This window comes from Brachyistius frenatus, unplaced genomic scaffold (genome assembly GCF_029030835.1).
Source record: "Brachyistius frenatus isolate BFR_SWC_R1_liver_20210118 unplaced genomic scaffold, ASM2903083v1 Contig_9, whole genome shotgun sequence".
NCBI classification, from domain to species: Eukaryota; Metazoa; Chordata; class Actinopteri; family Embiotocidae; genus Brachyistius; species Brachyistius frenatus.
The window spans coordinates 7174619-7199496 of NW_027210608.1; the positions used below are offsets into that span (position 1 = coordinate 7174619).

General features: G+C 40.3%; 1 protein-coding gene across 1 annotated transcript in view; it reads right to left on the reverse strand.

The window, feature by feature from the left end:
- Window positions 1-9556: 9556 nt before the first annotated feature.
- LOC138616316 (transmembrane protein 266-like) overlaps window positions 9557-24878 on the reverse strand; it is a 48778-nt gene continuing 33456 nt past the window's right edge. The window contains exons 5-11 of the mRNA XM_069690538.1: window positions 23186-23259; window positions 21802-21858; window positions 21069-21207; window positions 17378-17493; window positions 15572-15767; window positions 12108-12170; window positions 9557-11184 (exon numbers count right to left, since the gene is read on the reverse strand). Of these exons, the coding sequence (XP_069546639.1) occupies window positions 10544-11184; window positions 12108-12170; window positions 15572-15767; window positions 17378-17493; window positions 21069-21207; window positions 21802-21858; window positions 23186-23259 (1286 nt within the window). The 3' untranslated portion in view covers window positions 9557-10543. The remainder of the gene's footprint in view (window positions 11185-12107; window positions 12171-15571; window positions 15768-17377; window positions 17494-21068; window positions 21208-21801; window positions 21859-23185; window positions 23260-24878) is intronic.

Genomic DNA, 24878 nt, shown 5'->3' on the forward strand with positions numbered 1-24878 from the left:
ATTCATTTAATGTGACTGACTCACCAGCATCAGTAACTTTAGATTGTACTGTAGTGGTGGTGTGCTTCAGAGATGGCAGTATCCTATTCCAGCCACATCTATTATTGTAAAAGAGGCTTGAATATAATAGAAATCTGTTGCAGATATTTTAAAACCAGGCTGAACTGTACCTATGTGTCTGTGCATTCACGTGACCTTTTCACCCTGCCCTAAGAAAGCTCTTTTACAACCATTACTTTAACTTTTATAGGCCCAGTCACTGTCACTAGACATCTGCGAGAACTTTCCACACCAAAAATGTTGTGGCTGTCTTTACAGAGTCTCCTCCTCATTGTGTCTGCTGAACTGGATGTGGAGAATATTTCAGACATCATTGAGGTCGAATCTTGAGACAATTTTGTCAGGGCCACATATGCCGGTGAGGCTTGCGTTGTGATAAATGCAGTGAGTGCCATAAACAATAATGCAAATGTGAAGAGGACGAAGGACAGGCATACCAACTACATGGAAAAGTGATGCCACTTTAACACTGTCCAAGTCTTAAAGGTTCTTTGCAGCAAATTAGATTTCCTCTCTTGAATACTTCCCCCCCAAAGGAGAAGTTATTCATCAGAATAATAACGTTTACACAGGGTCTTATTCATTTTGTAGAGGTATTCATTACTTAGTCATTCAGTTAATTTTTGGGCAAAGTTCTGGTCATGATGTTGTGGGTTATTTATGCATGCTATACTGTGCATAACATTTCCCACAGTGTGAAGCCAGAGTACTAAAATACCTAATCGAGACTAAAGTTAACTCATAGTGCACTCACTATTTGGCTAATGCTGCAGGTCAAGGGTTACATTTACAAGTGTTTCATTGAAATATTCACTTTACAGTGACATGAAATGTCATGTGAAGCATCATTGTTTGTGACCTGTTAATGACTGCTAGATGCGGACCAGCCATCCTAGTTGTCACTGGCATAAAAGCCTCCCAGAAGAGTCTCTAATCACAGTTTGATGGGGCCCATTAACCTCATGAAATATATATGTGTGACTGAACTCATCCACTTAAACTTTGGCAAGAGCCAAATGTTCTTGTTTGGAATTCAGGAGGGGCCGTTTCTGGCCCACATCACTGAACTTTTCACAGAGGTTCTTTTTCTCTCAAATGTTTTAGGATTCTGTGGCACTTTGCCTCTATTGTCAGACCTATAAGTAATTTACTATGGCCATTCCTTCAAATTCCCCAAGCTGGAGTCAATTGAAGTTGTGCCAGTTTGTGTGTATCTATTGGACTGTCTTCATTTTTTCACATTCATTTACATCACAATAAAAAATATGAGCATAATTTTTTACTAAAATTAGAAGCACATTTCATTTTGGATGCAAATCATACTGTTTATGAAACGTGGGAATCATTCCAAACATTAGTTTTTTTGGTTTTTGTTTGTCATTTCCATCATATCATCCTGTGGTTTTTGAGGTGAGGTTTGGCACACGCACGCAGCAGGCTGAGAAATAAGTTCAGTGTGTGAGTTTGATTTATTAATTTATTGCCTGTCACGATTGTTTAAAGGAAGCACATGTGGCACTTGTGTATTTGTGCCCGGAAAAGGAATCAAAACTCACCCTTCACTCACGCTGACATTAATGTTTTTGTATGCGTTCAGGATGAGGTCTGAACAGCAGGGACAACCTCATGTTGCTGTTTGACCTGGCTTATAAACTGGATGCTGTTATTGTCTGTGCTCAATCAAAGTCTTGCTTGCATGTGTGTGTGAGAATGTTAGATGTGTGTACACCTTGCACGACTGCATGTGTTTTTTCTCTGCGTACGAGTTGTGTGTGAGATGCTGGCTTCATCCTCAATGACGTGAAAACGGTAAAAACTGTTGCTTTTGTGAAATATTAATCACATAAACACTTTTTTTCTTTGTCTCTCCCAAAGAAATCAATACATATTGTAAAAAATATAAATTTTAAGGACTACATACCTAAAATACTCAACACACATTTTCAGTGGAATCGTGTATTTAATATTTGCACCTGAATATCAACATGCAATTAACTTTTTATCAATTTATTTAAATGAATACAAAATACAACTGTATATCATAACAAAGACACAATTTTCAAGATAACATATCCCTTAAAAAAAAAAATCAAACAAAAACCTCCGTGTACACTGGTACTAATATTTCCTATAGCATTAACATTTTAGGTATGGATGCTGTTCTAAGGACATCAGGGTATTGCTGTTCTAGCAGCTTTTAAAGTAATTGTTAAGTGTATGCCTGCATTGTGCTGTACAACATTGTTTAAATACTCTAATTTGAACATGTTTAAAATTTTAGTATTCCTTAAGTAGACCTTAAGCAACATTTTAACTTCCTGAAATGTAGTTAATGGCTGGCTTAAAGACTCTGCATGATTTAAAAGAACCAATAGTGACTCCGCTTTAAGTGCTTTGATTCCACTCTTATGTCTGGAGTCTGCCAAAAAGAAAATTAATACACTCAGGTTCCATTAAATCATATATTTATATTAAAACTGTAAATTGATGATCTCTTCAAAAGGATTTTGTGTATTTTAAGACGTAATTATATTGTATTTCAGAGTATATTGTTTTCGATGTCACATCAGTGAAGTTATGTCTGACTGCACAGTTATTTATTTTGTGACAGGTTCTCAAAAATGCCACTGCAAGGAAAAAAGAAAAAATCACATCCTCCTGCGAGCAAGGCCGTTCTGAGAGGGGAACCATGTTGCCGATTTATAATTCATAATTCTTCAGAGTTAATGCAGTATTCACATGATAATTAGTATTAATTTTTGATTTGTGCCTCAGGGCAGCTGTGCATTGTTGGGCTGAAGAACCTGTGCCATTATTACCTTATTAGTGTAACTGTCAGCCGCCTCTTTTATTTTACAAATGCACATCTTGTATTTTATTATCAGCTGCTCTCATCGGCACCAAGCAGGAATCTTGTTGCTTATCAGCCCCTTTAACAAGAGGATGTGCCACCTAAATGAGGGAAAAAGCATCTGTTAAGACCAGTCACAACAAGGCTTTCACGTAGTGTGTGACGCCTCAGCACACTGGCAGTAAGAAATTCTTATCTAATGTGTAAATGTATGTATTTTTTAACTTAAATCCAGTTTAATGATTATGTTTTGTTTATTACTGCATTTTTTCCTGTTTTGGTATAATGCCATATAGTGTAAAAGTGCAATGTTTTGATGCAACTTTTTCCTGTTATTTGTACATACTTGATAAACCATTCATCTTACTATTTTCAATTACAAAATACAATCTCTTTTTATGAGCAATGTATGAATTAATGTTTGTATTTATATAGTTTTCTAATGGTTTTAATTTAGTTTGGGCTTTAATCTGCAGACAAAGCATTGCGTTCTGTGTGTGGATGTGTAGGTTGAGTAATTCTACGCATTGTGCACAGCTATGCAGGCTGTAGACTTTTGCCATGTGCTCTGTAGTATTGTGTCTAGCTGATAAACTTAGCTGTGTCACAATCTGCCTGTTTTGTGAAGCACTCATGTTCTCACACCTGAGGGAAGCTTTTCTGTGTGAAGGAAGAGGTTTCAGCATCACTTTGGGGTATTTGATTAACAGGACAGCAGGTGCACGACTCCCTGACCCGCTCCCTCTACCAGCTGTGTGTGTGTGTGTGTGTGTGTGTGTGTGTGTGTGTGTGTGTGTGTGTGTGTGTGTGTGTGTGTGTGTGTGTGTGTGTGTGTGTGTGTGTGTGTGTGTGTGTGTGTGTGTGTGTGTGTGTGTGTGTGTGTGTGTGTGTGTGTGTGTGTGTTGAGACCAAATGGCAGGCAGCCAGAGCTCTGGGAAAACTGACCGAGCTTGGCAAATCGACTGGTGATTCTGGTGAACCAAAAGCTGCCTGCTGCTGCCTCACTCGGCTTCTTTCCAGAGGAAACTTTGAAAAGATGTTTGTATGCAGCTGGATACTGATGGCAAAGGGGGGGGGGGGTTTCTTTTCTTTTTTTTTTTTCTCTCTCAAGTGAAAAAAGGCCCCTTAGATTGACAGCGCCTTTCGTACTGTATTATCTGGGCTGGCTTTTAACTCCAGGAGAACTGTGTTCACAAATTGATGCTCTGCTCCTCTGGGGCTGTAGCTGAAACATTAAATTGTACTGAAATATTCATATGCGAGTGCATTTAGCTGAGAGCAATTGATGTGCAACTCCCAAGAGGCCAGATGGAAATGTTGCAGGGCCCCAGCATGCGCTGGCAGACACCCTGAGCTCTGGCCGGGACAGTGGTTGTGATTTAGCCGGTCTAAGTTGAGGGCTGCTGGATTCAGGATGGCAGTGTCTGTGCTGGTGGTCAGAGATACTGCAATATATCTAGTTTGTTGTGCCGCAATCTAGTTGGCAACTGAGAGGCTATCAGGAATTTTAGGACAAACAAAAAGTTTTGAAGAAAAGAGCAGTTTATGAGGTCACCACCACCTCTGCTCAGTTTGAAGAAATCACCCACTGGTAGAAACATTGGCAATATGCTATATAATTCACGTAAAAAATAATATACTCCCTGAAGAAACTTTTACTTTTGTTGTGAATCATTCAGTAATTTTATTATTTTACATTTGTCACACTTTGGCAGTAAACTGTTTTTAAATAGTCCAGAGTTTATATAGCAGGTCATAATTTTCATTTTACTATGACTACAGCATACATTTTTTTACAGGACTAAACTGCACATTATAATTTCCATCAGGTAGTTTGTGCTTGAAAAAAAACAAAACACGTCAGTCTGTGGTTGATAAAAAAAAAAAACAGGAATTATTGGTTCACGTTTGAAATGAGGAGTCATCTTTGGGTGAGTGAACCGCTCATTTTCAGTGACACTGTGCACTATGTGAATGCTCGATCCGAATGTTTGTGTATTTCTTGCAGAAGCAGTACATTGAATATGAATATAAACATAACTTCAACATGATTTTGAGAAATGTTTACTGTGGCGACCATTTCCCTGAAGAATTTTGCTTTTTATCCAGAAATGTTTGCTAATTGTATGTGGTCGGTCATGCATAGCGACATGCTTACATGTTGCGTTGCGTTGCGATGCATTGCTGAATTAATTTTGATGTTCGGTAGATTATTTTATTCAGGGTACAGTGATGTGGTGTCCCATGTCCCAGAGGACCTAGTCAGTTGTGTCCTCGTGTTTATCACATGACTAACTACCATACATCTTCTGATTGCTTATAACATATGCAGGAGCAGAGTAATATGTATTGTTGTTGTTGTTGTTATTGTTGTTTTATTTTCCTTTGGAAAAAAAGTGGAAAAAGTTAAATAACTCTACACACAAATTAAACTCAAGAATTTATTCCTGACTTTATTTGTGTTCATAGTTTACAACAAACTGATTTAATATTTAATATTATTCCTCCAGAGGATTGAAGTGATTTGAGCTTGGTCACTCAGTGGGTCTTGTTTCTAGTTTTTCTTTTCTATCATTGACCCACTTTTACTCAAAGAACCATCTAAGGGGAGGATGCCAGAAGAAAAAACTGTATGCAAATGAAAAAGAAAAAGAAAAAAGAAAAAAATCTTCTGTAGCCATGACAACAGTCTCCTGAGTGGATTTCTTCCACCAGGCGAACCTCTGGATCCTGTGCACTTAAGAAGTATGTTTCAAAAAGAGAACCTGAGAAGCTTTTTAAAGAATGATATATAATTTATTTGTATTTTTCTCCTGCTTCAGAGCCTCTTGAAGGAGTGTCCTGTGTGAGATGTGTTCTGAATCTGTCAGACCGCAGCAGTAATGCAGTGGCGTTCCTCACATGTATTTGTTTTTAATGAGATTGACCCTTTAAAAGGTATACCCAGCTGTTAGGTGTCATAGGACTGTATTCAAAATCTCCTCCATGCATAAAAAAATACTGCTTTTCTGTTGTTAACATGAATCAGTAATTGACTCCTAAAACTCTGTATTTCGTATACTACTTGACTTAAGGGTAACATTAAATATTCAAGTACTTTACATCACAGTAATTGTTATTCCTATAATGAAGCAAACTTGTCATCTTGGTACTGAAGATTTAACTCAAAGAGTGTATGTTTAGCCTCTGCTGTATCACTGATAGAAGTTGGGATCACTTTTGACTCAGACAGTTGTTGTCAGTAGAGACACATAAACACCCATCTTCTAAGAGACCGACTATGGTTATTTTCGAGGTGTGAGGTTGGTTCAATAATTTGGTATGTTAAAAACTTTATTTAATTAATTAATTTAATTTATTTTTAACTTGATTTACTTTGTGATTGTTCGGTTTCTTATAATCAGCCACTACATGATGGAGTGCAGCTTACCTGGAGGCTCAATGTTGATTGGGTGGCTGGAGGGGGATGCTGTAAGGTGATGAGGTCCTGCATTGGTAGTTGGTTAAAGGCCCCATATTGTATAAATTCAACTTCCCTTTGCTTTTTACATAGTAAAGGGGGTGTGGGTGCAAGATAAACACTGTGAAAGTCTAAAAAATGCTCATGGCCCTAATCCACTATCTCTGCCCAAACATGTGGGCACCCAAACTGACCCCCAAAGTCTGTAAATGACATACAAATACACCTCTCCAATTGATAATAACACTTATGTTTCAGCTAGCACCCACTAAGTGAAACATGGCTTGTTATTTTTTTCTCCCATCATGGTTAGTGTGAGTTTTATTCAAAGGCAGTGAAAAGATTCTATATAGAAATATACTATAGGTCATCCAAAATTTCATAAAAATGTCATAATATAGCATGCGGTCCAAAATGTAAAAAAGATGTCATAGTATAGTATGTTGTCCAATGTTTGTTCTACAAAATGTCATGAAAAACTCATAAAACATATTACATATTCCTGACTCATCACAAGATATCTACTTTACTTACCAAATTAGTCATGTGATCCACTCGGAATATGTAAGAATATTGCTTCTTTGAATTCTCTGTAGAGGTGGACATATGCTCTACTGAAAACAGCATTTTAAAGAATCTATTGGGAACACGAAAATTAAGTAAATTTTTAAACTTGTTCAGTCCTAAGCAAACTCTTGAAAGCAGTTACGTGGAGGTCAAAATCAAGGTGACATTAAACTTATTGCACAGACTCCGATGATCTAATTTAGTGAGCCTGGTATGACGCTAAAGCATATAATCCACCTCTTAGTCCAGGGCAGGAAACTATTTCAGTTTTGCCAACCACGTTTTGCCCCACCAAGGCATGAAAAGTACATGTTTGGCCAGGGAGCAGGTCAACTGACAAAGTATTAAGAGTGATGAAGTCACTGTTTCACGTTGAGGAGTTTGGGTAGGTTTGAGTCGTTGGATGGAACAAACACAGGACTTTCACCTGGCAGGTGCTTTTTCGGATCTCTGAGAAAGCAAAAGTCAAAATGGATTTTGTTTTTGTAAGCCACATAACTTACTTAAATACTGTAATGTATTTAACTTACATGACGTGTGTCATGTTACTTGCTTAAAATTACTTTACCCTAACCATCTAGCCTTAACCACTTGTGTGGACCTTTCATGCCAAGGTAAGGCAAAACACTGCCCTGTTCCTCTCCGGTGGAGAGACAGGTGTCTTACACACTTTTGCATAATACTGGGTTTATCTCGGGTGACACAGTTGGTGCAGTTCACACATCATGGAATGGGAAGTCATGTGTAGATTGCAGAGAATAAGTTCTTAAAGGTTTTAAGAAAACAATAACATGATAAAATATGCCTCATGCCTCATCACATGCATTCTGTTACAAAGATCTTTCAAGTTCGGTCATTGCATTCATAAAACAATATACAGCATGTAAAATGAAAAACAAGAATCCAGCTTGTTTTAATTCTTAATGACATTTAAAATTTCAGTGTTGATCTCGATGCTCCTGGCAGAAGAGATAGGACTCCACAGCCACGTAAACCTGACGACAGGGAGATTGTCTGCTTTTAAAATTTGAGAATTGAAACATTCATGTCAGCCTTTAAACATTAATCTTCAATTTTGACTTGAATAAATTCAGTTTTTCATACCTTTAGTGACACTATTGTCAGTGCTATTCTATTAAGAATTTGTATATTTAAGAAAACAAGGAAGAGAGTCATTATTTGAGTCTTATTGTACCAAACGATCGGTGGATGTAAATTTAATCTCGGAGGCCGCCCTGATTCATTAAAATGAAAACAATGATCATGTAATGTTAATGCAGTTAAAGTGACTCCCTCTGCGCCATTATTAAAACATTTCAATTATTAAGTCTAATGGCCACTGTTAATTCACTTAACTTCCTGTGAGTGTGACAGGGACTGCACCTCTGGTTTCAGTGGAGAGGTCCCAAAAGCAATTTACTTCTTAGCATGTCTCCTAAAGGTCTGCTCCGTGTCCCTGCATGTCAAAATTCAACACTTAACCCTGACTGACCTGGTATGATACGTATTGACAAACTGGGTGCATGTGAATCGTTTTCTTTACTCTTTAGTAGTCATGTGGTTATTAGCAAAATTTGCTTGGTCACAGATGCCTGTAGAAACATTTTTGCTTACTCACTGAGCCGTGTTGCTCAGCTGGAAATTGAACCGTACGAGTTATCTCTTCTTTTACATGGCTGGTTGAGCTGGAAGGGGTTTAGATTAGAGGCACAGCACCTCCACTTGAGACATTGATACCAAGGCAGCTGTGACAGATAGAGGCCGAGCCAACGTTTGGCACCCATATTCAACAGGATTCCTTTGTGTGTGTCGAGAGCCAAGCTGGTCATTATTTATTTACTGGTTCCATGGCACGCGATAGGCATTATTGTTTTTGTAAACTAGATTGATGTGACGGGTCCTGTAATAGCTAGTAGGTCTCTCTGTCTGTCTTTCTTTCTTTCTTTCTTCAGGGCTGAAGAAAGTTACACAGGAGTCTTCAGGTTTTTTTTTTTTTTTTTTTTTTATCCTAAAAGAGCTACAGAGAGAAATCTTATAAACTAATATTAATTGTGTCCAACAACAGTATTAACAGTTCTCTTTATCCTCCATATGTTCTGTGTCATTTACAAGTGAATTAAACAATTCTCTTACAAACAATCCTCAAAGCCAGTTTTGCTATTTAAACACTTGACTTTCTAAACTTGTGTTGAGAGCTTAATTGCAGCCATAATCATTATTAACAATTAAAACATTCTCTGGATACTTGAAAAACATTTGACAAGCAACAAAGTGGTACAGCAGTTTATCTTGTGAATTAATGATATGAGAAAGTAATTAGGGGGTCTGATTTTTCTCACGACACACTAACAGTGACTTCACACCAATTAGTGGCTGTTGTGACAGGTCTAATGTTAATAAGCCTAAATAATTAAGATTCTCCAAAATCATATGCAAATAAGGGGATGATGCTAATGAAATAATGTGGTACAATGTAGACTCAATGTGCAGCAAGGAGCCTGTAAGAACATCTTTTGATCACATGGTTTAACAATGTTTTGTTCTGCTTAAGTGTCTGTAGTAGAGTTTTAAACCATTCAACATGATTTATTAACAAGAGTCAGAGATCTAAGAGCAGATAAGGAAATACTAACTTTTATTTTTGCTATTTTCATTCAAATGACAACACCTGCATTTGGCAATAACTTCCTCCATATCAAGTTTACAAAAGTGTCTGTAAACATTAAAGTGCAAAGACTTTGCTCGCCATTTATGGCACATATCTTTTAAAGGTTCATGCTACAAGCACTCCAATCTAGTTTCATGTGAAGAGTTCAGTCAGTTACCTTTTCATTTCAACCACACAAGTATACCCTACTAATATTTTTTTTGAAACAAAAAATGCTATTCAATAAATTTTGGATGATGGTCCATGGTTTCAAATCAAACAAATAGGTGACAGAAAGGCAAAGGTAAAAAATTGGCCATTTGTCTTATGTACCCTGTGACTGTTTGAAAAAAAGAACAACATGATGAATGTTTAAAGTTGATCATTCAAATGAAAAGAAAGGAAAATAAGAACAAAATGCAATAGAAAACCCTCCTTTCACTGCTTGAAATTCCCCAGAACAGTGTCCAGGATCGCAACACTGTTCGGCATTTCTGCTTTTGTTCAGTATAGGCTTGAAGGGCCCTTTGCTGGTTTTAATTCATGAAATGTTCAGTTCATTTAGGGTCCCATTCAAAGTGAGAATTCCTGATGAAGAATGTGTCCAAGAACACATCAGACTCCCATGTACTGGGATGTTATTGTCTTTGTTGTGCTATATCCGGGCGTTTTAAAAATCCATCAAAGGGGAACAGGGGAGATTGGACAGTATGGCAAAGGGCCTTATTGTCAATACTGCTATTGACTTCTGAACACATCAAGTGAGGGAGCTGGAAGCTAAGGCTCAAGCTTGCTCTGAATTGGCTAAGACTGGATTTACACAGCAACAGAAAAATCCATTTTTAAATCTTATGTGGTCCCTCTCATGAGGTTTGACCTGTAACAAGAGTTCAGATATATGCCAAACAGGATGGTAGTAAAAAGAGAATAAAAGCTTCTGTTTCCATGTAAATGTAGCTTATGTGTCAGGCATGTGCCCCAGAGGTGAGTCAGCTGGTCCTAGTAGCCGGTACTTTTCCTCCAGAGACGGCTCATTGGTGCTGCCCTGCAGGTGGATCAGTGGCTTGGTCTGCAGCAGCACACAACCCCTTCCCCGGGCTCTCCTCTCCTCTTGGTTCCTGCGATTGAAGATGTTTATTCTGTTGTCGAGCTCAGGGCTGGCATTTTCTGAGCCAGTGGGACTGGGAAGCTTGAGGTTGACAGGGTCTACTGCCAGGCCCTTTTGAGCAAGGCAAGAGTCCTCAGAGAGGGAGGAGAGTAGTTCCTGCACCACCATGCTGGGGTCCCTGCAGGGGTCCTGGCCTGAGAAGGAGGGAGGACAGCAGCGATGGGAGCAGTAGCTCAGACTGAGGTCCTGAGCTGTGCTGCTGCTGCAGTCTGTCATCGATGAACCCGGCGTGTGGCTACTCAGGCTGTGGGGGCGGGCTGTCAGGCTGCCGCTGGAGCGTGATATGCCGGTGGAGGCGTCACTTACAGCACTGCCCACCCGCTCCATAGCCAGCATCGGATTTGACTGGATGGGGTTTGTATTTGTGGGGAGGTGAACGTCAATGGCTGCCGTGGTGATAAGCCGGGCCCCTAAGCCAGAAGCTCCAGCATCTTAACGAACACGGACATTTAGAAAAAGTCACACAACAGACACAGAAATTAGCCCGTTAACAATGATTGACTAAATACAACAGTAAATTTGGGGTGTTGAATAACATAATTCAAAGACCATCACACAATAATCATATATACCAGAAGTAAAGAATTACTCTCTCTCTTAGAATTACCAGATTAATCAAAGTAAGTTTTAAATTAATATTTAAATAGCAGGGTGGATCAAAAGCTTCTGAGATTGTCCGTGTTGTGCGCAAACGGTGCGCAGCACCGTGACGTGCACGGAGCTCAGAGAAGCTTTAACCTTCATGAGTAAGTATTCCAAGTTTTGTCGCTTGATCAAAATCAACATTTGAGTTACACATTTTTGTAAGAATTGGTTCGGGTGCATCTGCTTAAGTCTCAGGTGAGTAAAAAAAAAAAATCGCACAGAGCACACATCCCAGTTTGTGACCATTTTTTTCAAGGAACAGAAACAAGTAGAGGGGAGCCAAATCTGGTGAGTATGGGTGGAGGGGAGTGACGATTGTTTAACCGTGGGTGAGAAACGTGGGTGTTTTCAACACGCTGTGAGGGGGTGCATTGTAATCTTGGAGAACCCAAGAGCCATCGCGCCACAGTTCAGGTTGTTTGCACCAGATGTTTTCCCCTCAAATGCCTGAGAATAAAACTCAGTGTTGACAGTCTGACACTGGGGGACAAATTTCACAGTGCATCACCCCGTGAACGTCAAAGAAACCCACTTGGTTGCGCCTCATGCTTCTTTTTTGGTTTTGAACAGTGACATTCTGCCCCAAATGTTACTTAAAACACCTCTCCAGGCTCATTTCTTCATTGCCATAGGCTTCCTTAAGGATTTCGAGGGTCTCCTTTCTGTATATGACTTGGTTTATATTAATGTCTTTGTAATTGTCACTTACCACTGCTGGCTTCACTGTAATATTGGCTGATGTAGTTGTTCATGTCATCACGTACAACTGGATCTGAATTGATCATAACAAACAATCAAAATAATGGTGTGATTTTCATTTCAGCAGATCAAGTTCCAAATACAAATACTGGAATTTTTTTTTTTTAAATATACATCTTCATGTTTCTGATGTTTTACATCCAAAACCACCACGACTCATGTTGGTGCTTACAGTTACAATTTCCTGATTTTGATGTCAAAAATTTGTTCCTACTTGTATCCCTGCTGCAGATTGTTAAGTACTATTCTCAACAATCTAACTATTCAATGCCAAAACAAGTAAAACAATATTGTGGAAATAAAAAGCAATCACATCAATACATAATATATAACCGCAAAATAACAGAGGACTCAAATGACATACAGTAGATAAATGACTGTTACATTACCCACTAAGACGCAATCATTTTTAATGTCTTCACTGTGCATGTCAGATTAAGGACTAACCGATGGTTAACATTCCCAAAAATAACAAAACAATGCTAATTAATTAATAAATACTGTTTCTTGCATCGTTAGTGCAGTTACAACTCTGCAGCCCCCTTTTCAAAACTAACACATCACATAAAAGTGCAATATTAAGTAAAGGTATGCATTAACCTATTTGCTGAAAGACTTAACAAAAGCCAGTTTTTTTTTTCTTGCTTGTTCAATTGCGATAATAAACTACATATTTGCATAAATGTTAAATATACATGTCTTCACTATTGTTATTGCTATTATTGGACAGTTTTTAATGTTGTTTGCCCTATTCTATATAGAGAATGGACCAGAAACTGTAATTTGATCAATTAGGATCAAATTAGGGTTAAATATAGAGTAACAGATACCAATGCTCTGTGACTGTAATTGGATTTCACACCTTTTTGCCTGTACTTTGGTCCATTCCAGTGCTCATACCACAAACTAGTCCAAAATGGAAAATATCTCTTATGTTTACAACATAATATTGACAGAGATGACTTCTGCCCCAGGTGCTTTATGGGCAAGGGGTCTGGATCACACACCGCTGGGCATTAGCTGCACTTTATTGCACTCTGACTAAACTGGGACAGGGACAGGGTGGGGTTGGTTTCAGGGATGGGAGAAATGGGGGAGAGTAAAAGGGACGAGGAGCTTTGTTCAGGCTCTGATCCCTCCATTCTAACAGGCCTCAGTGTGCACGGTGAATGGCTGTGATCTGCTATGCTCTTCTGCTCGCTTGATTGGTCTTGAGCTCACTGTCCACTGGCTGAGTGCGAACCCAAAGTACCCTGAGTGCTAGCCCCTGTCCCGCGGGACATGCTGCTGACTCTGATGGGTAATTTCATTTATTTTTCAGTCTAAAATATTAATCCCTGAGCCACCCCTGGAGAGGAAGCATTGCACTCACTAAAACAAGACAGAGACAATCACTCCACAATTAATAACACATGAGTCTTAAGAAAAAAGAATGGGCTGTCCAGCATACATAAAAGGCTCTCCTCCTCCTTCTGTGACAGTCAAGTTACCAGGCTGTCATCTGTCTGTGGAAAAGGAGAGGTGACATGCTGAGGTCCTTTTAGTTCGTCTAAATTACAATTTTGATGGGTGAAACGTTAGTTCTGCACCGAAGGTTAACGTGGATGAACAAAATAAACAGTTTTAGTACAGGACAAGAACAAATAGACGTGACTACATGGTTTTGGAGATTAACATCTTTTTTTTGCCATGTTAGCATGAATGTCAGAGTCTGCTATTTTGTCCGATGGATCTTAATAATTCTGATGATCTCCTAAGTTGTCATGTAGTGTAATCACATCAAAATAGCAATTTGTTTAAAATTTCCATCAGCCTCTACTATACTTTGGTTTTATTACTAATAAGCAGATATTAACATGTGAACAGTCTAAAATATGACCACAATACCCACTTAAAGTCCTTATGTTAACATTATCGTGGGCATGTTATCATACTGACACTAACCCCGCAGACCTGCTCGCATGGTTGTATACTTTCAATCTAATATCTTAGAGCAGTTTCCCAACACTTGTTTAGACAATGTGATAGGTACAGTATGGTACCTTGAAATGTTCCATCCAAACAAACATGTCTATGTGCCTTTCTTTGTTGGATCCTCTCTCAGGACCTGAGAGAAAACTCCACTTGCTCATTAATTAACACAAATTTCTTTAAATCTGCATGGTTTGATATTCCGAGCTGTGAAAACCATCAATCTCCTGAGACAGTCACTCCTAAAAGGCACTGCCTTCATAAAAGTTCCTGCAGGTGAGAGACAGACAGAAGCCTCCGTATTCTTTTTTTTTTTCACTTTATTAATCCCCGAGGGGAAATTTCTTCGCTACAGCAGGGGGGCTTTCAGGGGGGAGCTGCTGCAACAGGCTGCCACTAGCGCGGCGCCAGGTAACCTGACCTGAGGTGCATGTTTTTGGATGATGGGAGGAAGCCGGAGAACCCGGAGAGAACCCACGCAAGCACAGGGAGAACATGCAAACTCTGCACAGAAAGGCCCAGGACCGGATTTGAACCCGGAACCTTTTTGCTGTGAGGCGACAATGCTAACCACTGCACCACCTGCATAGCCCTCAATTCAATATTCAATATTCGGCAATACAAATAAATTTGACTTGATTTGAGTTCACCTGACTTGACATTATCTCTGTGGCCTAAGTGCTAATCCCAGTGACCATGTTTCTGTAAAAAGCCCCACTTGTTTCTGTGAGCCAGATTTCCCACTATGCCCTTGGGGTAATATTGTGGCCACTGTGGAGCCTCCTGGTGCCCTATTGTGGTTTGCAGGTGAAGGGGAACAGATGTTGACAGAAGCCCACTCTCTCCTAACAAGACCCAATGCACAGAGCACTCTGTACCTGAAATAGCCCGAGTGGCCTGGGCTGGCTCGGCTGGCCTCGCCACAAGGGGGGCAGTTATGAAGACAGTGGGGGCATGACAGAAGCCCATGCACCCTGACGTAGTGTCAGTGAACATGCTTGTTTTCTCCAGGATTCACCAGATCCTAAAAGCTTTTTTGCCCTTGCATTGATCCCAGAGCGCCTGCGGTCAGATGGGTGTTGTGTGTGAGCACCGAGGGGCTAAGAGCCTGGCCTCGAAGATGCTCCAGGGCTACTGCTCCAGATTAACTTTACACTGCTCTGGCATCCGGTTCACCTGATGTTACCACATTACAGACTTTTTGTTCCACATAATTATGTACATACTTTATGCAGCACCTCTCTCTTGGTTTGTCATGCGGCTTTCTCAAGCAAAAACTGCACCTGGCATGGGATGTATTCAAATGAGCCATATTTATTAATGGCACAGGTTTTTGTCTTAGATGCAGCTGTTTTCTGTTTTTATAACCAACTCATGTAATATAACAGTCAAGTGCCCTTCAACCCTGTCCACACAAGAACAGCTTTAGAAACCATACTATACCTGCAGTGGCATGTGGCTCCCTGGGGTTTCTCTGACCACCCTCATCGTCAGACTCTCCCGGAGTCAAACCTTCCACAACCTGGAAACTCCTGCCTTGTTTTCCCCATACATGATGGATCTGCATGGCTGCTTCTCGCTCTGCTGCGAGGTCCAGGTCCTGCTGGGCCAGATGTGCCCTCAGCTGCCTGATTTCAAACTGAAGGTGATTGGTTTGCGTAGAGAAAATAGTGGGGAGTGTGAATGAATATGGAAAGTCAAAAGGGATTTTAAAAAGAAAGAGTGAGTAGTTTGAGGGGGCGGGGGGAGAATGGTAGGACAGGAAGTTAGGAGGAAGGCATGAGGAGTGGAAAACAAAACAGAGAGGGACAGAGAGAAGATGACAAAACAACATGATGAGGTGAAAAGGTGAGGCACATAGTGAGAAAAGAGAGAGAGAGAGAGAGAGAGAAATAACGTTCAGCACAGTGAACATTACAAATATAGCTGTAAAAAAGTAAAATATGTTATATAGATACTCTGACACCTGAGATCATATATAAACCCAAAGAACATGGTATGCCCCGAAGTAAGTAAGTAAAGTATATTTGTACAGCACCTTTCACAGATATAAAATCCCAGAGTGCTTCACATCAATAATCCAGCAAATGCCCACAAACAGGAGAAAGCTGAACAGTTACGCTCACAGTAACAACAAACAAACTCGGCTCTTCACACAGGTGGAGAAGTAATCCAATAAAAGCTAATGAATAAAATGGAGCAGCTATAGAGACAGGCTATCCAAAAGCTTGTCTGAAGACAAGTGTACATTGTAACAACAGCTTGAAAACGTATTGTATTTCTGAAGAACAATTTAGTTAACAAGAATTTTGTGAAAGATTTTCTTCATTATAATACATTTATTTACCGTGGAATTCTGGTGTCAGACCAAAACTTCAGTAATTTCAGTCAATCTTTGGTAAATCAGTCACTGTTTATAATTATAGTCTGCATTTTCCAGTGTGGTACTGCTGGTCTCAGGAATAATGATGAAATGTGCTGAAAAACTCGACCAGTTTGTGAGGTATTGCTGCCCTCCTGTGGTGGCAGAGGAACTGACAGTTTCTTACAGCCAAGTGCAACGTGTAGCCTGTGAAGCCTTGATCACACCATTAGTGCAGAAAACCATATAATACTTTCAAACAATGGATGGTTACATGACTGTAAAATACAAACTATGACTGTAAAGCAGTTTGTGAGAGACCTCTACAATTAAAGTCAAGGCTTTCACTACTGACATGTGTGACTATGGATGAGGTGCACTTAAAGGTGTGTGCTACTCAGTTTATGTATTTAGAGTGTTATACACACACTCTCATACAAAATGTGGCTGTAAAAGTTTGTTTACATAAATTGTTTGCACACAATGTGCAGAATTGAAGCAATGACCAGTTTAGAGATGCCGACTGGGACCAGATTTCCAAGAAGTAAAAAGTGTACGTAAACACACTTTAATACTTTTTAAATACACTTCCTCCCCTCCAATCTAGTAGTGTGGACCGACACGCTTTTCTTTAAAAATATTGCTGAATGCACAGCTACTGTCTCATCCCTCACTCAGATCCACATCATGGGTGCTGGCAAGTGCGTGTGCTGTGAATGAGAACCCCATATTCCTCATGTTATGGCTGGTTGTTTGAACAGTTTTTTAATATTATTTATGTATTCTAACTCTGTCCTTCAGTTTATGAGCTCATTTTGTGGACGTATGTGCGGACCTACAGGCTGTGGCAGGCTGTGAAGGTAAATCTAAGGTGTTTTGGTACTCACGGCCTGTTCCTGACATATCTGAGTGAGACGCTCCAGCTGCTCCTCTCTCACAGCCTTGGTCTTCTCACACTGCTGGATCTCCAATTCCATCTCCACTTTGACTTGTAGCACATAAGCTGAAGTGGAAAAGAAGGGAGAGAGAGTGACAGAGAACTTGAGAAAAAGACACAAGACCACATAAATAAACAGTGTGAGAGGACTGTGAAGCATTATGTTGAGGCATCAAAACTTACTGAGAAAAAATAACTGAGGTAAGACAGCTGGTTGAGATACCATACAGAGCATAATAAGAGTAGATCGAGGTCAGAGGTCAGTGTTGGTGGACCATTAGTCTTTTGCTCCAAAGATGTCTGTCATCGCACACACAACCCTCATTATTTACTGGTAACTACTAACCTCGTGGCTGTACTGAAGGAATAAGATGTTGAAAAGGTTTCACAGGGATTTTGGCTCATGGTAATGTGAAGGTGTCACAAAGTTTAAGTGTATTTTCAGCCCATAATTATAGTGTGAACATCTCGTTATAATGCATCCGAAATGTCTTAAACATCTGTGGCCTGTGTTCAACATCTGGATGAGCTGAAGTCACAATCCTGGCATGGCCCCAGAAACTGCCGTACATTAACAATCAGTGATGGTGTCAGTTTGACACAAAGTGGGTAGGCCTCAAAATGTACGCTCCTTACATACAAAATCGATTAAGAAGAACAATGAAATGAAACATTCAGGTACTGTATGTGATGCTGCATTCAGTTGATGCTCAAGAACTATGTGTACCAAGAACAAACCAGCACAAGCTCATACCACCTGGATGGTTTCTCACTTCTTATTCAATATTACATACAGTTTTGGGGATATTTTGTATTGTCTAGTCTTGGTGGTCACATGCACACCGGATCTTCATCTTCTTCTTCTGTGAAATATACCAGATGCGGCTCTGACATGTACTTTATCCTACAGTGTAGTTAAATGTTGCCAGCACACTCTGACGAAGCTCACTTGCTTTTTGCAAGGCTAACTGATTTCATCAACTGTCATCATCACGCAGCTGACTGTTTGTTTTATACAATTGTTTCTTCCTTTTTAAATTATCAAACAACCTCTGGTAAAATATAGAAAGTATAATGCGCAAAAATATCATAAGGGCAGCCAAGCTAGAACTGATGCATCAAACGCTTAAATCACGTCTTGGTCAATCAGTAACTCCACCTCCTACTATCTTACTGAACATTTTATTTATACCTGACACACTTTCTGGGGCAGGATGGGAAGGTGTACCTAAAAAAAGAATCATGAGAATAAATTTGGATACCTGTTGTCATCACAGTTGACAGATAATCAGTCTTTCACACCTCTCAGGTATCACATTTGTAAGTCAGCCACATGATATCACACATGGTAATGTTGTGTATCCTGACTGAATGTTGCAACAAGAAACATGAAGTTGTGAAACGTAATCAGTAATTACATGGGTCCTGTTCATAAGCCTTTGTTGCTGTTGTGATTGTAGAACCGAACTATTAGAGGACTCAAACAAGGCTTTCTGTTGCAGAGAGGAGTAGAGAACAGCGCACCGCCATCACCACATGCTCCTTGTACCTATTTATAGTCATGCTGGCACACACACTTCACAAAAGGAGGAGACATCAGATGGGGTCAGTCCAGTCAGAATTCAAACAAGCATGAAAAGCTCTATCAGAAGTTCATTATTTAGCCACACAACGTGCTAAGTGTGTGTGTGTCCTCACAGCACTGCTGACAGCTTCTGGCAACACATGCATAACAGTGTAATTCACACTACAACTGATCCCAGAACTTTTTACAGACCAACACAGCATCCTGCTCCTCTCTATCCACTCAGCAGTCAAATGGTTCACTGCTCACACAAGCCTGTGCCTAAAGGGCTGGGCCATATATTAATATAATATCAATGTCATGATATGAGACTAGATATCATTTTGGATTTTGGATATTGTAATATTGTGGAATAAGTGTTGTGTTGTTTTAAAGGCTCTTAGTAATTATGTCCAGCACATTACTGATGAGTACTTATCAAAAGTCACATTGTGTAAATATTTTGTGCAAGTACCAATAGTCATCCCTACAATATTGTCACAATATCAATAAATGTATTTTTGTATTATTTTGTCCATATCACCCAGCCCTACGTCTATTTAACACACAAAATCCTGATTTCCTGAATTTTGGTAACATGAAACCTTTTTTTGTGTGTTAAATGTAACTGACATATACTGTACGGGACATGTAGATATATACAGTAGTATGTGCTGTATTCAAGGCATTGCCTTCATTAAGTCAAAAAAACATCGTGGTCTTACTGCACTGATGTTTATTTATCCAACAACATTTTTTTATTTGGTCAATGCGGGAGATGAAAGACATCCAACCTGCTGTGTATAATAAAATAAAAGTAATTTCACGTAGTTACACTACAATTTGTAAGAAGTGTCTCACTATGTTTCACAAAAATTAGCAATCCGACACCTAATGTCTGCAAATTGTTTTCAAATATACTGATACTAAAGTAATGTTGTTGTTTTTTAACACCTATTTTCCTTAAATTCGAAAAGTATATATTTCCCTTCTGATACAGCATTGCTAATACATCCAACTTAATTTTTCTATTCCTCGAAAATTGTTCTGCAGCTCCCTCGTCTGTAGTTCCACTCCCATTGGAATGACAGAAACATTGCCACTTTATACGTCAAGTTTATTCTGCCAGAGACTCAATCCCTCTTCTGCGATAACTGAGCCAGTCCCTCAGCTGTACATTTATTGGTTCGAGTGTGATTTTTTTTTTTTTTTTTTTTTTCCCCTGAGGCATGTTGCTGCCTGCCTAACAAGGAAACTCAATCACTCACAAATATCAAACCCAACAGGTCAAGGTGTGCAGCAGGAAAATCAAGAGTTCATTCCCTGGGACCCAACGCTGCAGCTGCATGTTAAGAAGCACACTTCTCAAAAGAAAGATTCTCCTGCCGAGTGTCTTTCATCAGAACAAATCAATCTATTGTATCAATTCCTGAATTTATTTGTCATGTTGACCGTGTGCTCCTTATAGTTTAGTTAATTTGATCGTTTCAAACAACAGGTATGTTGAACAGATTAAATCCATAAAATATGGATAAAAGCCCAAAATCAATCAGGGTAAGTATTTAGATTAGAAATAAAAGAGATTTTTCTCTGCAGGTAATTATTAAGAACTGATTTAAAGGGAGACATAAGACGGGAAACTCTTTACTTGTGCCATGTCTCGCTTAACATGAACAATGTACACAGAGTTCCTCTCTGCTTTGTTTGCAGCTGATCCTGTATGCAGTCAGAGACCCATCATGAGGGTGACCTCTGAACAGATATCGAACCAACATGCATTAGCATAGGGGAGAACAACCACTATATTCATTATGGCTTCTCTGAATCTACTTAACCAGACGCTTACAATCAATACAAATTAGAGTAGCAGAGTGGCAGCAATTTACTTTGAGGGATGATCAATAGTTATATTGCCCTGAATAGCAAATCATTTGTATAATCACAGAAAGAATGGGGTCATTTGACTGTTTCAAGGCCAGCTGATTTGTATGCACCCTTCTGAGTTAAGAAAGACTGGGTGCTTCTTTGGCGTGCTTCACGAAATGAATCGGTCTCACACATTTTTTGTCTGCCTCACCGTCAATGATCCTCTTTACCCTCCAAATGCGTAGGGTGATGATGAGGCTGATGGCGTCCCATGGGCTGCTGGGCCCATTGGCCACTGTGGAGGCCACCATGGGGGCCAGGGACAGCACAATGACAGCACCATCAAACACCTGAGGGGGTCACACACACAAGCACAAACAACATTCAAACACGTGCAACTGTTGCTGTGCCCGAATAAGCCCATCCAATCCTGCAGCCCTGACCCCGACTCTATGGACAGACTTAAAGGTTCTGCATATATGGGAGGTTTATTCATGTATGCTTGTACAGTGCATTGCTTTAAAGGAATATTTTGACATTTTGGCAAATGTTTCTTTCACTTATTTGCCTTCTTGTTGAGGATTAGACGAAAAGATTGATACCACTCAATGTTTGCACAAGGAACCTATCAGAAGCAGGCGGCTAACGTAGCTTAGCATAAACTGGTTATATCTAATTTATCTCTACAAACATCCTGGTAGGTGTACTTAGTGACCTTTGGAAACAGTAAACTTTTCCCTGGTTCCCAAGCTAGCCAGCTGTCAGTAGCGTCATATTTACCATACAGTTGTTTAAGTGGTATTCATTAACTCTCTGAAAGAAGTTGGATTTCCCCAAAACGTTGAACCCCTTAAGTGTAAACACTGGGAAAAAGGGAACATAGTATCGAGAATTCAAAAGATTCAAAAATTGGCATCAAGATCTGCCAGTATAGCAGTACTAACCTCAACTTTGTTCTCTATGTAGTCCCAGATCCCGAGCACTACAATTCTGAAGACAGTCTGAGGGAGACAGAGAGATAAATCAAAACTTTAAAATAGATAAGTGAGGGAGTGTGCTGACACATATCAAGAGCTCTTGTGATATTCTCAGTCCTTTTGAGTTGTCATCACATCCAACAACCTTTGTCAATACATATGAAAGAAGGCCTGTGCCTGTTTTCTTCTTCAAATCTACTTTATTTCTATATACTGTTGAATCATAACTATGCAAGAATAATATATTGGAAAGTAAATCCACCCAAATTAGCTAAAAATAAAACAATAAGTCATATTTGATTAGATTTGAAAATAGGTTAAACAAAAATAGTAAACACATACAGTATCACTTATTTGCCTTTGACACATATATCTGTAACAAATCTGTTACCTGATACAGATGTTTGACCCACAAACGAATAGCGCAACACGTGTAATCCAATCACATATCAAACTGTACTTTGCACTCTGCAAATGCTGTTGGCCATGGGACACTTTGTCGTGCAGAGTCATTGATTTACACTCGAATTAACATGAGGTGTCATGTAGGAGTGGTGCTGTATCATCTGAAGCACATGTTGGACAACAACACAGGTGTCAAGTGAGAATCTCAGGTGCTCCGACCACATGTAATAATCCTGTTTTCTGATTGGTGCAGAGGGACTGCTCGGTGGTATGTCACATCTATCCAACACCACTCTCAGGTGACGCTCCTTCTGTGATGTCAGTGGGTGAGGTGTTTGGATGGATCACATCACTGTAACCCCATCTCCACTGCTCATTAAACTCAACTTTAATTATTGCTCCTGCTGGCTCACTGGTAATTAATGTTTGGTTTAGGGCATTGGGGCTGAGGCTGTCAGGGTAATTGGTTTGCACTGGAGTGGAGGCCTCAGGCCAAACTCTCCCCTTTCCATTTTGTTTTTCACAATTCCAGAGTAATGATAAGACTTTTTTTTTTTTTATCAAACAATGGCTTAAATTTTATTAAGATGAATTAAAAGTATGCTTGAAATGATTGACATTTTACTAACCATCCAGCCTCAAGGTAGCTGTTAGGGTTTAATTCTGACTTGACAATAGACCAGGCAATAACAAATTAAATGGCAGCAACCACCTATAGTTCCTTCAGGCTTGCACCTAGCTTGCACGGGTGGAGAAAGAACATAATCTAAAGTTCAACAAAGTTGACTTTGTTTAATTTAATTACAAATTAAATAGAAACATGACATATCAGGGCCTTTATGCCCTTGAAATGTTCCTGAGACCAAATAACATCATGAAAGATATCACGAGCACATATTTTTAGTCATGGTGGGACCAGAAATAAGATTTTATGTATAAGTCTTACCTCTGAAAAGAAGAGTGAGAGGATGATAAGGCTGATCCAGTGGATAATGCTGGCAAATTGGAACGCATTGGAAACTGTTGGGAGAGAAAACATGATTAATGTTCATTTGTAAAGTCCTAAAGAAAGAAAGCATAAAGGTGCATAATTAATATCCCCCCCCCCCCCCCCCCCCCCCCCCCCCCCCCCCCCCCCCCCCCCCCCCCCCCCCCCCCCCCCCCCCCCCCCCCCCCCCCCCCCCCCCCCCCCCCCCCCCCCCCCCCCCCCCCCCCCCCCCCCCCCCCCCCCCCCCCCCCCCCCCCCCCCCCCCCCCCCCCCCCCCCCCCCCCCCCCCCCCCCCCCCCCCCCCCCCCCCCCCCCCCCCCCCCCCCCCCCCCCCCCCCCCCCCCCCCCCCCCCCCCCCCCCCCCCCCCCCCCCCCCCCCCCCCCCCCCCCCCCCCCCCCCCCCCCCCTTTTTTCACTCCTTAACATTCTGTCCATGACCAATTCTAATTATTTCTAATTCATATCAATCTCCATCTATTAACCCACAGTGCCACCCTGTATGTCCTACACCACTAATCTGTCTGTGCACTCTGTTGGTCGACCCCACCTTCCTGCCCCCTCCTCCATTTGTCTTGTGAGAGTGGCAGCGGACTGAGAACTAGATTACAATAGATCTCAAGTGACTAGAGTCCTGCTGTCCCCGCCGTGAGTCTCCAGTATCATCAGAGCTGGACGCCGGCCAGTAATCGATGGGGATGTGTGCCTGCTGCCACTGACAAGAGACTTGGTTCATTATCACCTCTCTCCATCACTCTCCATCGCAACCATTTACCATCCAGCTGCACCTGCTCTTCTGTGATTGGCAAGACTACACATACAGCAGAAATTCATAGACAGGACTGTTATTTCACAATATCTAGCATAAACAAATCCTAATGGATGGTTCCCATAACACCCACAAATAATGGATATTTACAAACATTTTTGTAAAGTGACGTAGTGAAGTCAAAGGAGGGAAAAGATTCAAAGTCTTACTCATAGATAATTTGAATGTCTAGTTGTTTAAAGTCTACAGTATGTTACTGTCACTGGATACTCCATTCACATAACCACCAACATTTAGACACACAACGGTAGTGGTGGAAGACTTACTCAATGGCTTTACTTTAGCAAATGTACAGAATGTAACACACACATATATATATACACATGCACACACGCACACACGCACACTGTAACATGTAAAAGTCCTGCATCCATAAGCGTTGTATTTTAAATTTATCAACAGCAAAAGTTTGCAGTCTGCAGAGTAATATTCTTCCTGATATAACAAGAATCAGAGCAGCAGCCATTTTCTGTTGGCATCAGTTGAAGTAAAGGCAGTTTTAAATACAAACTTTAAAGTGCTCTTCCTTAAATCTCAATTTGTGGACCATGACAAGGTAAACATTTAAAACATTTATGATCCATAGCAGTAGAACTGCCTCTGTAGATATACAGTGACAGACAGGTAATTGAGAAGAAGAATGGCATCTTTTTTTTTTTTTTTTAAATAAATTCTCTTAATGTGGGCCTGTCAGCAGGTACCGGGCACAGCGCAGGACCAGCAGCAGTGGAGTTAATAATGATTCAGTTTAATGTTCAAGGACACTGAAGAGTTTAGCTCCTCACTGCTCCAGTGGAGCGGCTGCTGTGTGTTGCACTGTGTGCC